Source organism: Hemiscyllium ocellatum, chromosome 1 (genome assembly GCF_020745735.1).
Source record: "Hemiscyllium ocellatum isolate sHemOce1 chromosome 1, sHemOce1.pat.X.cur, whole genome shotgun sequence".
Taxonomy (NCBI): domain Eukaryota; kingdom Metazoa; phylum Chordata; class Chondrichthyes; order Orectolobiformes; family Hemiscylliidae; genus Hemiscyllium; species Hemiscyllium ocellatum.
The window spans coordinates 97801902-97816716 of NC_083401.1; the positions used below are offsets into that span (position 1 = coordinate 97801902).

The 14815-nt window shown below is 40.1% G+C and overlaps 1 protein-coding gene across 8 annotated transcripts in view; it reads left to right on the forward strand.

Annotated features, from left to right (window-relative positions):
- The window catches only part of fryl (furry homolog, like), a 462166-nt gene that overhangs the window by 265257 nt on the left and 182094 nt on the right, over positions 1-14815 (forward strand). For 7 of the 8 annotated variants that reach the window (XM_060824340.1, XM_060824357.1, XM_060824348.1 and 4 more), the window contains 3 exons: positions 2014-2100; positions 8904-9172; positions 12369-12558. In XM_060824340.1, the coding sequence (XP_060680323.1) occupies positions 2014-2100; positions 8904-9172; positions 12369-12558 (546 nt within the window). The remainder of the gene's footprint in view (positions 1-2013; positions 2101-8903; positions 9173-12368; positions 12559-14815) is intronic. The other variant, XM_060824320.1, reaches the window with a different exon arrangement.

Consider the following 14815-nt stretch of genomic DNA (forward strand, 5'->3'; position numbering starts at 1 on the left):
TCTATCCATGCTAGCACCTTGCCTCTAACACCATGAGCCCATATCTTCCTGAGGGGACCCATGCAAGGAACACCGACCGTGTAAAGCCTTTGACTCAGTTGATCACAGTCTTACCAAGTATCCTCCGCAACTTTGGTTGCCCTTCAGAAATTGTTACACTCCTTCATCTCGTCCAATGGATTGCAAGCTGTAATCATCATGCACAGAACTGCCACAGAGGCCAGTTATTTGAAAACAAGGGTTAAACAATGTTGTGTCATCGTAGCAACATTTGTCTGCATTTCACTTGCTACACACAAATGAGATGGCGGCATAGATGTGATCTCACTAGACCAGTAATCCAGCGGAACAGGCTGGAGATGTAAATTTGTATCCTAATATTGCACTTGTTGGAATTTAAATTCAGTGAATTAAACTGAAAATTCCTCTCTGTTTTTGATTTTAAAAAAATCTGGTTCCCTAATGTCCCTTAGGGAAAGAAATCTGTCTGGTCTGCGTGTGACTACAGTCCCAGAATAACGTCGTTACTGTTAACTGATCTTATTCAGGACCAATTGGGATGGGCAATAAATGTTGGCCTTAGCAATAATCCCTACTTCCCATGAAGAACAAAGGAAAGAAAACGCAACTGCAGCAAAATACCTACAGGCATGCAGACAAATAACAAAACAAACAGGAATCTGTTAACTCTACGCCACCTTCAATCCAAAACTAGGTCACTTCAACCTCAGTCTTAAGTGTGCAAATGACACTGAGATGTGTGTGTATTGAGAACCCAAGGTCCAGGTCATTATCGATTCCTTCTCCAAACATGTGAAATGCCTTTCACTAAAAACCCAGGAAAACAAGGTCATCTTCAAACCAGCTGTCTTAGCACAACACTAATCAACTAATTTCCCTTTGAATTAAGTCCTCATAATAAATTTGTCAAACATGATTTGCCTGTTGTATGTCGATCTTGACTCTCTATAATCATTCTATGCTTATCCATTGCTCTGCTGCTATATCCCATAATAGATTCTAACATTTCCCAAACACTAATGTCAGACTAAGTGGCATATAGTTCATTGTTCTCTCTTTCTCATATCAAAACATAAAAGATTATTTGGAGAATTGACAGGGCAGATGTGCAAAAGTTGTTTCCCCTTGTGGGAGCATCAAGGACTGTGACTATTATTTCAGAATAAGGGGTCACACGTTTAAGAAGAAGGAGGAATTCGTTCTTTGAGGATGATTTAGATTTTATTGTCACATGTATTTGTATTCTTACTGTAAAATACAGTGAAAAGCTTTCATTTGTCACCAGGAAACAGTGCCTGTTTGAATAATTTAAGAATAAGAAAAAAAGATATAGTTTGAAGAAAGCCCATCAGTCCTGAACCTGTTCATCACAGTCAATGACACCTGTGTTGCCATCCCTCCGCCACCACCATCTACACCAGTCCCATCTAATAACCAAGTTGCCTATCCTCCGGCAACATCTTTGTCGCTGGGCTGAGGGTAGTCTACCTAATGGAATTCTTTACCGCAGAGGGCTGTTGAGGCTGGATCACTCTGTATTCAAGGCTAAGATAGGCAGATTTTTAATCAGTAAGGGAATTAAGGGTTGTGGGTAAAAGGTAGCAAAGTGGAGTTGAGGGTTATCAGATCAGTCATGATCTCATTGAATTGCCTGCATGTTTTCCTATGTCTAGGAACTTTTTTGATTATTGGCTTAAATATTCTGCCTTCTAACCCATTAAGACACTTTAGAATGTAAAGAATTTGAGAAGATCTCAACCAATGCATCCCTCTGCCTCCTAAATCAATGCATCTGAAATCTTTAGGATGCCCGCCATCATGTCAGGTGGAAATGTTGACTGTATTTTGTCAGAATTCCAACCACTTACATTGGTGATGTTCCTGCCAATTTGCCTAATAGACAGCAATGTATACCTATTGTTTTTGTCATGCTGTAGTTCAAAAACATTAATCAGCAAAATAGTACAGCTTAGAACTTCTCTTCTGTTTCAGGGAGATGAAGAGCTGGCGATCGATGTCATGGATCGATTAAGCCCTTCAATCTTGGAAAGCTTCATACACCTTACTGGAGCAGACCAGGTAGACCAGTGAGCTGGAAATTGTTTGATACTTCATAATTTTGAAATATTAACAGACATTTTGTGAATTTCACTTATGTATTCAATTTTTTTTTGTCCAGGCATCTCAACATCGGTTCTGTTGAAAAAAGAAGTAATAATCTTTATTAGACAAAGTTAGAACAAGGTTAAAAATCACACAACACCAGGTTATAGTCTAACAGGTTTATTTGAAGTACTAGTTTTCAGAGCTGTTTCTTCATCAGATAGCTGTGGAGCAGGATCATCAAAGTCAGAACAGTAATACAATCTGCAGTACATGTCAAACTTGGATGTTTAACAAGGTAAAAACAATGACTGCAGATGCTGGAAACCAGATTCTGGATTAGTGGTGCTAGAAGAGCACAGCAGTTCAGGCAGCATCCAAGGAGCAGCGAAATCAACGTTTCGGGCAACAGCCCTTCATCAGGAATAAAGGCAGAGAGCCTGAAGCATGGAGCGATAAGCTAGAGGAGGGTGGGGATGGGGAGAAAGTAGCATAGAGTACAATAGGTAAGTGGGGGAGGGGATGAAGGTGATAGGTCAGGGAGGAGAGGGTGGAGTGGAAAAGAAGATAGGCAGGTCGGACAAGTCATGGTGACAGTGCTGAGCTGGAAGTTTGGAACTAGGGTGAGGTGGGGGAAGGGGAAATGAGGAAACTGTTGAAGTCCACATTGATGCCCTGGGGTTGAAGTGTTGTGGGGCGTTCTTCCTCCAGGCGTCTGGTGGTGAGGGAGCAGCGGTGAAAGTTAGACTGAGGAAAATGTAGGTAAATGGCACACTGTGGTCAAACAACCCACAGTATGCATAAAAAGCAGATGCAGTTGAGAAATCCCATGGGTTTCTCAGAAATCAAACTTCCCCCCCCCCCCCCCCCCCCCCCCAAAAAACCCCTTCACATCTTGACAACAGAACTTCCTCAAAACTTGCTCTGTCACATACAGTCTCAGCGACTGCTCACATTCTTAGAGTCCAATCTCCTGATTAGAAATTGGGTACCCTTGAATTATGGAAACTGTACTCCAGCACCTACTCAGAAGTATGATTTTAGCGTTTCACAGACAGCTAACTTCACCACGCTAATAGTGCATCTATATTTTTGTAATCTTGGTGAGCTGCATAAAATGAACATTGCTTATGGGCTTCATTCACTCACAATTGCACACCTTCTGAGTCTTTCAGGTTCCAGGTCATTTCCTGAGCCCTAATTCAAACATAACAAATTTCTCCTCTGAATGCCTCCATCATCTGTTAATAATTGACTTCGATAACTCTCCTGAACTTAATTACAGGTGTATCTACTAGCACAGAACTTGAGTATTTTTCAAAATGACCCATTTTGGCAAAGCTTTTTGTTTTGTACACATCTGGGCAATTTACAAGGGATACCAAATGAAAGGGAAAGCAGTATTGGTGTTGTATAACAGAAGAGTACTGGTTGTTTGGCAAATGGACTCTGATAGAAACACAGTCATGGGGAATGAACCATTAAGTAATGAAGGACAGTTAACTGCCAAGCTTTGCTTTAATTTCACAGCAGGCTCGTTGACTGATTACTTGAAGGCATTGTCCTGAGAAGTGAATCAAAGAGTGGCGGTAACATATTTTGTGTTGAAACAGGCACAGAGAGTGCATGTACTCTTCCTGTCTGTAACTTTTGTTATTACAGTATTTATAAGTGCGCCATACTGCAAGTCCAACTGTCAATCCAAAATTGATCATTGGTGTAATTCTTCTCTCACACACTGTCACATTTATTACACTTAGATTATATTTATTATTGATATTACAAATATTATATCACACTTAGCATTAGATATTATGTTCAGTATGTTCTAAGTTTACAAGCAAGGCCTTGTTTGGTACAATCCCTAACTGTGTTGCGAACAGCTGAAGAGGCATGTTGTTTGATGCTGACATAAGGTACAGGAACAGGAGCAGGCCATTCGTCCCTAAAACTTGCTTCATGATTCAGTAGGGTCATGGCTGATCGACTTTACCCATGTCCGCTTTCTTGGCCTTTTCCTGTAACCCTCTATTCACCTAAATAGCAAGAATTAAAATACACAAGGACTCTGTCTTCACAGCTGTCTGTAAAAGGAATTTCAAATAAACTCAACCTTCTGGAAAAAGAAATCCTCCTCATCGCAGCCATTAAATTAGCACAGCTTTATTCTGAGATTATGCCTTCTGGTCCCAGAAATTCTCCAAGGGAAATTATCAGCATATCCTGAAGAATGAAACGCGTTTCAATGCGATCTCTTATTCTTCTAAATTCTGTTTAGTAGAGTCTCAACCTGTTCAGCTTTTGCTTATAAGACAATCCCTCCATAAAACATACCAAGAATCATTTTAGTGAACCTTCGCTGAACTGCATCCAGTGAAGTTATATAATTTCTGGAATAAGGGGTCCAAAATTGTTCACTCTATTCCAAATGTGGTCTCTTATATGGTTGTAGTGAGACTTCCCTACACTGATACTCAAAACACCTTGGAAATAAGAGCTAACATTCCTTTAGCCATCCTGATTACTTGCTGCATCTATGTGTTAGCTTTCTGTGTTTCATGTACAAGTACCCCCAAGACTGTTTGTGTTGCAGCTTTCTGCAGTTTCTCTCCATTTAGACAATATCCTGGATTTTTTTCTCCCTTCTAAATTTTGTAAATGTGCATTTTCCCAAATTGTATTCCATTTTCCAAATATTTGACTGTTTACTTAAATTATCATGATGTCTCTGTCAACTATTTGTGTCCCTCTTGTGACCTGCCTTTCTACCAATTTCTGTGACATCTGCACCTCTGGCTGAAACATATTTATTTACTTCCTCCTTGTCATTAATATATATTGTTAACAGTTGTGGACCACTTTTCCCTATGGAACCCCACTGGTCATAGAGTGCCAACCTGAAGAAGAAGCCAATATACCTCGTCACTGCTTCCTGTCCATGTACCAGTTTTCTGTTCATGCCAATATATTATCTCCAACACTGTGGGATCTTATCTTATTACTTAAACTTCTGATAGATACCTTGTCAAACACTTTCTGAAAGTTCAAATGTAGCACATATACTGGTTCCCCTCTTTCCACTCTTGTTTTCCCTCAAAAAACTCAATAGACACAATTTCCCTTTGAATTCACGTTGACTCTGCTTTATTAGATTATGATTTTCCAAATATCCTGCTTTTACATCCTTGACAACTAATGCCAATATTTTTCCAACAATAGGCATTAAGCTTATCGACCTACAGTTACCTGCTTTTTTCCTCCTTTCCTTTTTGAATAGGGGTGTCGCAATAGCTAAAAAATGTGTTGCTGGAAAAGCGCAGCAGGTCAGGCAGCATCAAAGGAGCAGGAGAATCGACGTTTCGGGCATAAGCCCTTCAGGAATTCCTTTGATGCTGCCTGATCTGCTGCGCTTTTCCAGCAACATATTTTTCAGCTCTGATCTCCAGCATCTGCAGTCCTCACTTTCTGCTAGTGTCACAATAACTGTTTTCCAATCCTGTAATATTTCTCTACAATCCAACAACTTTTTGAAAATTATCCGCTCTCTCCAGTTGCCTCTCTTAGGATTCTAGAATGTAAGCCATCAGGACCAGGCACTTATCTGCCTTTAGTTCCATGAGTTTAGAGGCAGGTTGGCTCACTGCTGGAAGTTTGTTTTCAACAAGAGATTGAAAACAAACCTTCCAGCTCAGCGAGCAAACCTATACCCAGAACCTCAACCTGAGCTACAAATCTTCTCGAAACTCACTCCCATTAATTTGCTTAATGTTACTTGTTTAGTGATGGCGATGGTACTTAATTGTTCCCCCATATGCCTTAGTATTAATGGACCATTTGAAGTAACTTCCACCCTAAAGACTAATGAAAAATATTTGCCAAAACTGTCTCCCTGATTCATTTTCTATGGAGACTGTGTTAACTTTGTCTCCTGTCCTCCTTTTTGACAGTTTTTATGTTCCTCGCTAATTTACCATTATAGATTATTGTTTGTTTGTTTTCTTTTCAGTCCTGTATATGCTATATTTTGAATTTATCTCTGTTTTTGAGATTTCACTGCCTTTGGTCTCCTGTATATGCTTTTTCTTTCAACTTCATACTCTTCTTAACATCCTGGTTAGCCATGGTTACGTAGAACACAGAACATTTCAGTGCAGTACAGGCCCTTTGGCCCTCTGTTGTGCTGACCTGTGAAACCAATCTGAAGCCCATCTAACCTGGACTATCCCTTTATCATCCATATGACTATCCAATGACCATTTAAATGCCATTAATGCTGGTGAGTCTACTACTATTACAAGCAGGGCATTCCACATCTTTATTACTCTTTGGGTAAAGAACCTACCTCTGACATCTGTCTACATCTATCATCCCTCAATTTAAAGCTATGCCCTCTCGTGCTAACCATCACCATTTGAGGGAAAAAAGGCTCTCGCTGTCCACCCTGTCTAATCCTCTGATCATCTTGTGAGTCTCAATGAAGTCACCTCTCTAATGAAAACATCCTCAAGTCTCCAACTTTGCCTCATAAGACCTTCCCTCCATACCAGGCAGCATCTTCGTAAATCTCCTCTGCATCCCTTCCAAAGCTTCCACATTCTTCCTGTGATGTGGCGACCAGAACTGTGTGCAATACTCCAAGTGCAGCTGCACCAGAGTTTTGTACAGCTACAAGATGAATTTGCAGCTCCAAAACTCACTCCTTGTACCAATAAAAGCTAACACATGGCATTCTTCTTGACAACTCGTTCAAACTGTGTGGCAACTTTCAAGGATCTATGTACATGGACACTGAGATCTCACTGCTCATCCACTGTACCAAGAATCTTACCATTAGCCCAGTACTCTGTATTCCTGTTACTCCTTCAAAAGTGAATAACCTCACACTTTTCTACATTAAACTCCATTTGCCACCTCTCAGTCCAGTTCTGCAGCTTATCTATGTCCCTCTATAACCTGGAACATCCTTCCGCATTGTCCACAACTCCACCAACCTTGGTGTCATCCACAAATTTACTAACTCATCTACAAATTTTGGTTGGTTTATCCCTCTCTCAGAATCCTTCCTCCTTACTGGGATGCACTTTTGCTGTGGGTCATGAATTACCTCCTGAAATGTCTGCCACTGCTTGCTTACTGTCTTATTTTTCTGCTCAGTTCACTTTAGCTAGTTCTATTCTCATTTCATTGTAATTCCTTTTTTTAAGTTAATCACCATTGCTTCAAACCCTAGTTTCTTAGTCTCAGACTTAACACATTGTGATCGCTACTTCCGAGGGAACCTTTTACTTGTTTATTAAACCTGCCTCATTACCAATTACCAGATAACCTGCTCCATAGTTGGCTCCGAAACACTTTGCTCTGGGACATGGTCCCTAATGCAGTCTATGAATTTATTGTCATAGTTTTCCAATTTGATTAACCCAAAAAATATAATGGTTAAAGTCATCTATTTATTATTGCTCTGTTCTTTTTACATGCACCTTTATTTGTTGATTTATAGCATTTTGCAGACAGTGGCTACTGTTTGAGATCTGTACATTAATCCTACTAATGTCTTCCTTCTTTTGCTGTTTTTTTTGTCTCTGCCCAAATAGACTCAACATCATCAGCGCCTAGGTCATCTCTCACAACTGTGCTCATTTCATTTCTTACTAACAGTGCTCAGCTGCCGCCTTTTCCATCCCTTGTGTCTGTCTGAAAAATCACATAGCCCTGAGTATTAAGTTCTCAGTTTTGATCTCCTTGTAACCATGTTTCCATAATGGCTGTGAGATCATATTCAAATACCTCGACTTGGGTCTTCAGTTCATTTACCTGAGGCTGAATGCTTTGTGCATTAGGATACAAAGCGTTTAAATTTGCTCTATTATTGAGTTTCCCTACACTTTATGGTTGTTGGTACAATATGGTGTTTGTACATTCTGTCCCTTCCTCTTATTTTCTGGTAATCAATCCCATCACTTCTCCTTTACGTTTTGATTTTGTAGTTTCCTTGCAACTGAACCCACTTCTCAACTAGTTAGTTTAAAGCCCTATAATGAGAAGTATGTGATGAGTCATTTTAGGAATTTGGGTTGTTACTAAAAGAAGCTGGCTGTGGACCTATTACTATACTTCTTAAAAAACAATTGTCAGCAAGTCAGTCTGGACAGTGACCTAAATCCAGCATGTGTCAGAAAGCAGATAACTGCAAACCTATATGGTAATAATGGGAAGATGAATACCCTATTGAATGTAGAAGAGGTTGGATAAACATTTAAGATCTTGTGCTTTCAGTTCAGAAGGGATGAAACATGTTTTTCAGTTCAGATAACTTCAGAGTTGAGTGCAGAAGCAAGTTGAATTTTACTCAAAGCTAGAAATGTTTACTTCAGTTCAAAGAAAGCTAGATACTCCAACAGAAGTGTTCTGGTTTGTGCATCTTCCATGTCAGTAAAATTTGGTTAGAAATCTGCAAGTTCTTGGAACTGACAAGTTTTCTACTTAACTAAACTCTTCATAAAACAAACAGTTGAGATGGAGTGTTTCTGTGGATTGGAGTTTGTAATGGAGGGTATTGAGAAACAGTTTGAAACTTTGTTTTCATGGTTTAATTAAGCTCATGCTCATTGATAGAGCTTGGTTTGTATTTCATTCTGGGATCTGACTTGGCTAGTACCATCAGCTGGGACATTACTGTCCTATCTACCAGTCTTTGGGACTGCCTTTTGTTGAACATAACTTCTTATAGTGCATATTAAGAACAAAACTAAGATTGTTTTCTTTTTGCCTTTAAATAGACGAACTTGCTGTATTGCCCCACTGGGATAGACCTCCAGACGCTTGCAGAATGGAGTTCCTCTCCCATCAGCCATCAATTTGATGTGGTCAGTCCTTCACACATTTGGATATTTGCACATGTGACACAGGGCCTGGACCCTTGGGTAATTAGTTTATCAAGCTTCCTCAAGCAAGAAAATTTGCCCAAACACTGTCCATCAGCAGTGAGTTATGCTTGGATGTTTTCATACACTCGCCTACAGATGCTTTCTCCACAAGTGGACATAAAGTAAGTCTTCCTGAACTTTTTTTCAAGCCTATTGCTTGCCTTTGCTATCGGTCATGTACACAAATGATCCCCTTTCTCCACTTTTCGGTTCATTAATTGGTTAATTTAGAATTCGATTGTAAAAAGGTGAATTTTGATGACCAATGTTGATTATAAACATGTTAAATTATGTTAATTAGATTTATTTTAACCTAGATTTAGGAGTGTAAGGCAAAATGTCAAAAATTTTGGGTGATAGCACAACTTAGAAGTTTTTGAAAACTGAGATAAGGATAGTGCAGAATTTAAGTAAATCAATGAAATCTGGTGAAATCAGTAAACATGGCAAATTAAATTAAAAGTAGAGAAAGATGAAGTGGTATACATTTTATTTTTATTCACAAGACTGGAGTATTGGTGGCTAAACCAGCATTTATTGTTCACCCCTAACTGCCTTTAAAAAGGTGGTAAGTTGCCTTCTTGAATTGCTGCAGTACATGGGATAGGTGTATCCATAGTGTCTTGGGTAAGGGAGTTCCAGCACTTTGACCCAAAGACACTAAAGAAACAGTGAACGTTTGAACTCAAGATGCTTTGGGCTTGAAGGCGAATGTAATGGTATTCTCATGTATCTGCTGCTCTTGTTCTAGATGATCGAGGTCACTGGTAAGTGTTGAATTGGAAGCCTTGATCTGAGTCATTGCAGGCCATCTTATAGATAGTATACAGTGCATGTTGAAAGTGCTGGATAAGCTGCCAATCAAGCAGGCTGATTGTCCTGGATGATGCTTCTTGAGTGTTCTGCACTCCGAGCCGTAGAGGTATACTGCACAAACAAATGGAGACTATTCCGTCATACCTCTGGTACCTTGCGATTGTGGACAAACTTGAAGAAATCAGAGGGTGAGTTACCCGCTGGTCCTTACCCTCGAACTGTTTTCTGGCTTGAGTGTACCCTAGGTGCTTTTAGAATGGATTTCCAGGACTTTAGCTTATTTGATAGTGAATGAATGATGCTATTGTTCTAAGTCAGGAAGTTGCGTGACTTGGAGGGGTGCTGTTGAAGGAGTTTTGGGTGAGTCAAAAATATACATCTTACGGACTGCAACTTTTGCAACTGTGCATTGGTGGTAGAAAAATGGGTGAATTTATTGTGGTGAATGAGATACTAATCAAGCTGCTTAGTCCTGGATTGTGATGTTGAGTGTTCTTGAGTGTTACTGGAGTTGCACTCATCCAGACAGGTGGAGAGTATTCTATTACACTCCTAATTTGTACCTTATAGATGTTGGACTTTCAGGGGTCGGCTGCACCAACTCTCTGAAGTGCATCTTACCCAGACTCTATCCATAACCCCACATTTACCATGGTTAACCCACCTAGTCTGCACAGCCCTGGACATTATGGGCAATCCATCTAACCTGCGCATCTTTGGACTGGAGGAGGAAACTGGAGCACCTGGCGGAAACCCTGTACAGACACTGTGAAAAGGTGCAGATTCCACACGTGGTCACCTAAGGCTGGAATCGAACCCAAGACTCTGATGCAGTTAATTGAAACTGATTGTTGTATCATTGGAAAATAACTATGAATAATCTGAAGGAAGAATATGAACTGACAGAGAGTTGACTTGAATGAGACAAGATCAGAGCTAGCCCAGATCTACAGACTGAAACTAAAGGTTGATGGCAGAAAACAGCTTCAAAGTGGAGATGGATCACACACTGTCAAAGTATGTTCCCTCAGCAGGAAAATGTAGGACAAACAAATCACGGAAGAATGGAAATTAAAATATTGAAGAAGTGTGTCTATAAAAGTGTCAGGTAGAACAAAAGGTTCAGAGGGTGGTAAAAAAGAAAGTGAGAAGTGGCGAAGGACTATATTAAATTCCAAAGTCTTCTGTAAGCTCATTAGTAGTATATGTGTGGTAAAAGGAGGAGTAGAGCCTCTTTGGACCCAGGAGGCAAGAGGTATGACAAAGGGGTTAAATGCATACTTGACATTTGTCTTCACCTCCCAAGATGGACGCTGCTGAAGCTATAGTGATAGAGGACAATGTTTGGTCACCAGAGGGGTTTAATGTTGATCAGGAATTGGTTTTGGATGACCCGTCATACTAAGCAGATGAGGCACTGGAACCAGATGAGATGCATCCGAGGACATTGAGGGAGGTGAGAGTGGAAATTCTTGAGGCACTAATGATAACCAGTCTTCCCTGGGATCCAGTGTGGTACCAGAGGACTAGAGAATTGAAAATGTTATGCTGTTGTTCAAAACAGTTGTTGATGTAAGCCTATCTTTTACCGATCAGTCAGTTTAACTTTGGTGGGGAAATATGTCGAAATAATTATTTGTGGAAAGATGAATAGACGCTTGGAAAAGTACGTTAGTTTGGAAAAGCCAACTTGGATTTGTTAAGGAAGAATGATGTGTAACTTGCTGGAGTTATTTTTTGAAGAGGTGCCAAAGGGCAATGTGTATTCAGTGTACATGGACTTCTAAAAGGCATTCAATACAGTGCCACACAGTAGACTTGTGAGAAAAGTTGTAGCTCTCAGAATAAAAGGTTTGGTAGTAATGTGGATTCAAAACTCTGTGAGGGACAGAAAACAGAGTAATAATTCACTGGTATTTTAAAGGTAGAGGAATATTTATATTGGAATTCATTTCCCAGGGTAGGTATTAGGATTATGCTTTTCCTGATGTGTATTGTGGAGACAATTTCAAAGTTTGTAAATGAGACACGGCAAGGCAACGTTGTAAACTGTGAAAACTGCCTGGAACCTTAAAAGGACACTGAAGTTGATAGACTGAGCAGGTAGGTGACCGATGACTTTTAAGAAGTGTGAGGTGATGCATTTTGGTAAGAAAATCATTGAGAAACAGTATAAAATACAGGGTATTATTTTAAAGGATATGCAGAAGCATAGAAACCTATTGTGTATGTGCAGATGTCATTATTTATGACAGATTAGATATCAATAGAACATGCAGTATCCCAGGTTTCACTAACAGGTGTATGGAATACAAGACAGGAAAGAGTAAGTGTATAGAAATGGCAGAGTTGTTCGTGTAGCGAACTGGTCGTGTCACAGTGAACCTAATAAAGGTAATTATTCTGTGATTCAATAACAAACATTGCCAAACATTTTAGCACTATAGTTTTGAATAGTTTTTCAAATTGATGTATTTTATTCTAATCCTCTTTTCCAAATAGTAGTCCTATAAATGCCAAAAAAGTGAGCACCACAATCGGCAATGATTCCTACATCGGGCTTTGGAGAAACTACCTTATCCTTTGCTGCAGTGCAGCAACATGTAGTACGGCTCCTTCAGGGTCACTAAGGTGCTCACCTCCAGAGACGCTGGCGTCTACTCCTGATAGTGGATATAGTCTGGATTCTAAGGTAGGTACTTCTTGAAATTTCTATCAACTTGATAAGGTGGATGTTGAGATTGTTTCTGCTAGTCACAGAATTTAACATGCAGGATCACAGACTTTGGATAAGGGTCCAATCATTTAAGAACGAAATGAGGAGAAAGGGTTATGAATCTTTGGAATTCTCAAAACATCTTAGCGCCTCTGTTGTTGAACACAGAAATTTTACATTACTTAGAGACTCCAAAGGTCCAGAGAGCAGGCTTGAAAGCTGATTGAAGTCTAAGATTAAGCATGGTCTTTTGAATGGCAAAACAGGTTTGAAATGTCTTTTGGTCTATTTCTGTTCCTGTTTCTTGTGTGTATTATTCAATAATTGGTAAAAATAGGATATGCTTGAATAGATAAGGAAATTAATTCTGAGATTGTGCCTTACCTGTCTGTAAAAGTAATTGATAATGTGGACGCCTTGTCAGGTTCATGCTTCAAAGTGGTGAAGGTGATAGAAATGTTTGGTTTCTGTGCATGGCTTCTGGAGCATTTTATCCTTTTGCCGTCCCATGAGGCATTTAGACAACTTCCTGAGGTACTAATTAAGGTACTTTTGTGAAGTTGTATTCATTTAACTTGATCATTCTTTTGTATGTGTAGTCAAAATTGCTCCCACATCCACCTGTAAGGCTTTGTTGTACATCCTTGTCAGAACCAGCATTGTGTGATTGTTAGGCATTTATGCAATTGTTAGGTATTTATGTACTAAATATCTAAAAGCCATTACAGAATGTTTACTTTAACCTTACCCAATTTTTTTCTCTCTCATAAGCAAGCCACGTTTGAATATTGTTTCCATTGTGAATTCTCTAAAATTGTTCTAAATTCCATCAGACTGACTGCTTTGCCAGCTGTCAGCAAATCATTACTGTTTGTATCAGCGTTGTCATCACCACAATGCATGCAGTTTGAATTCACTAAAATAATGTCGGTGTTCAGTATCTGATAGATCCAAATTTAGGCTTAAATGTGGTTAACTAGATCCGTGTAAATTCAGGTCTGTCACGAAAGTTAGGAGCAGAATGAGGCCATTTGGTCCTTCGAACGGTGGAACATACTCAATGAGATTGTGGCTGATCTTGTAATTTTCAATTTCACTTTCCTGCTTTTCCCATTAACTATTGACTTCCTCATTGATTAAAAATTTGTCTCAGCCTTGAATATTTCATGAACCAGCTTCATCAGACTTCCGTAGTAAATAGTTCCATAGAGCCAATGAGAAGGAAAAAAAGTCATAGAATCATAGAATCCCTACAGTGTGGAAACAGGCCCTTTGGCTTAACAAGTCCACACGGACCCTCCGAAGAGTAACCTGCCTAGACCCATTTCCCTACCAAATTATCCTATATTTACCCCGACCGATACACATTCCTGAAACATTGTGGGCAATTTAGCATAGCCAATTCAGCTAACCTGCATATCTTTGGATTGTGGGAGGAAACTGGAGCACCCAGAGGAAACCCACGCAGACACGGCGGGAATGTGCAAACTCCGCACAGTCACCCAAGGCTGGAATCAAACCAAGGTCAGTGGCACTATGAGGCAGCAGTGCTAACCACTGAGCCACGGTGCCACCACACACCAAGGATATGCATGTCCATAAACACCCTTACCAACTTCTTACAGATGCACAATTGAAAGCACATTGTCTGAGTGCGTAACAGCCTGATATGGAAACTGCTCTGCCCAGAAGCTACAAAGGGTGGTGTGCACAACCCAGCCCATCACTGGAGGCCAACATTCCATCCATGGAGAAAGTGAGGACTGCAGATGCTAGAGATCAGAGCTGAAAATGTGTTGCTGGAAAAGTGCAGCAGGTCAGGCAGCATCCAAGGAGCAGGAAAATCGACATTTCGGGCATGAGCCTTCCTTCCATCAGCTTCCATCCATGGACTCCATTTACACAGCTCGCTGCCACAGAAAGGCTGCCAACATCATCAAAGACTCTTTGCACCCCAGTAATGATCTCCTATAACCTCTTCTGTCAGAGAGAAGATTTAGAGGCCTGAATGCATGCACACCAGTAGGTTCAGGGGCAGCTTCCCAATTGTTATTGGCCTATTGAATGGACTCTCGGCTCAAATAATGCTGATCTTGCTAACGTTGATCTCTCCTGCACAATGTTACCTGTGACTCCTGTTTAAATCTTTTGTTCTGTACATCCTTGCTTACTATGACCTGACTGTACTGCTCATAAACCAAGTTTTTCCACTGTACTTCTGTACACATGACAA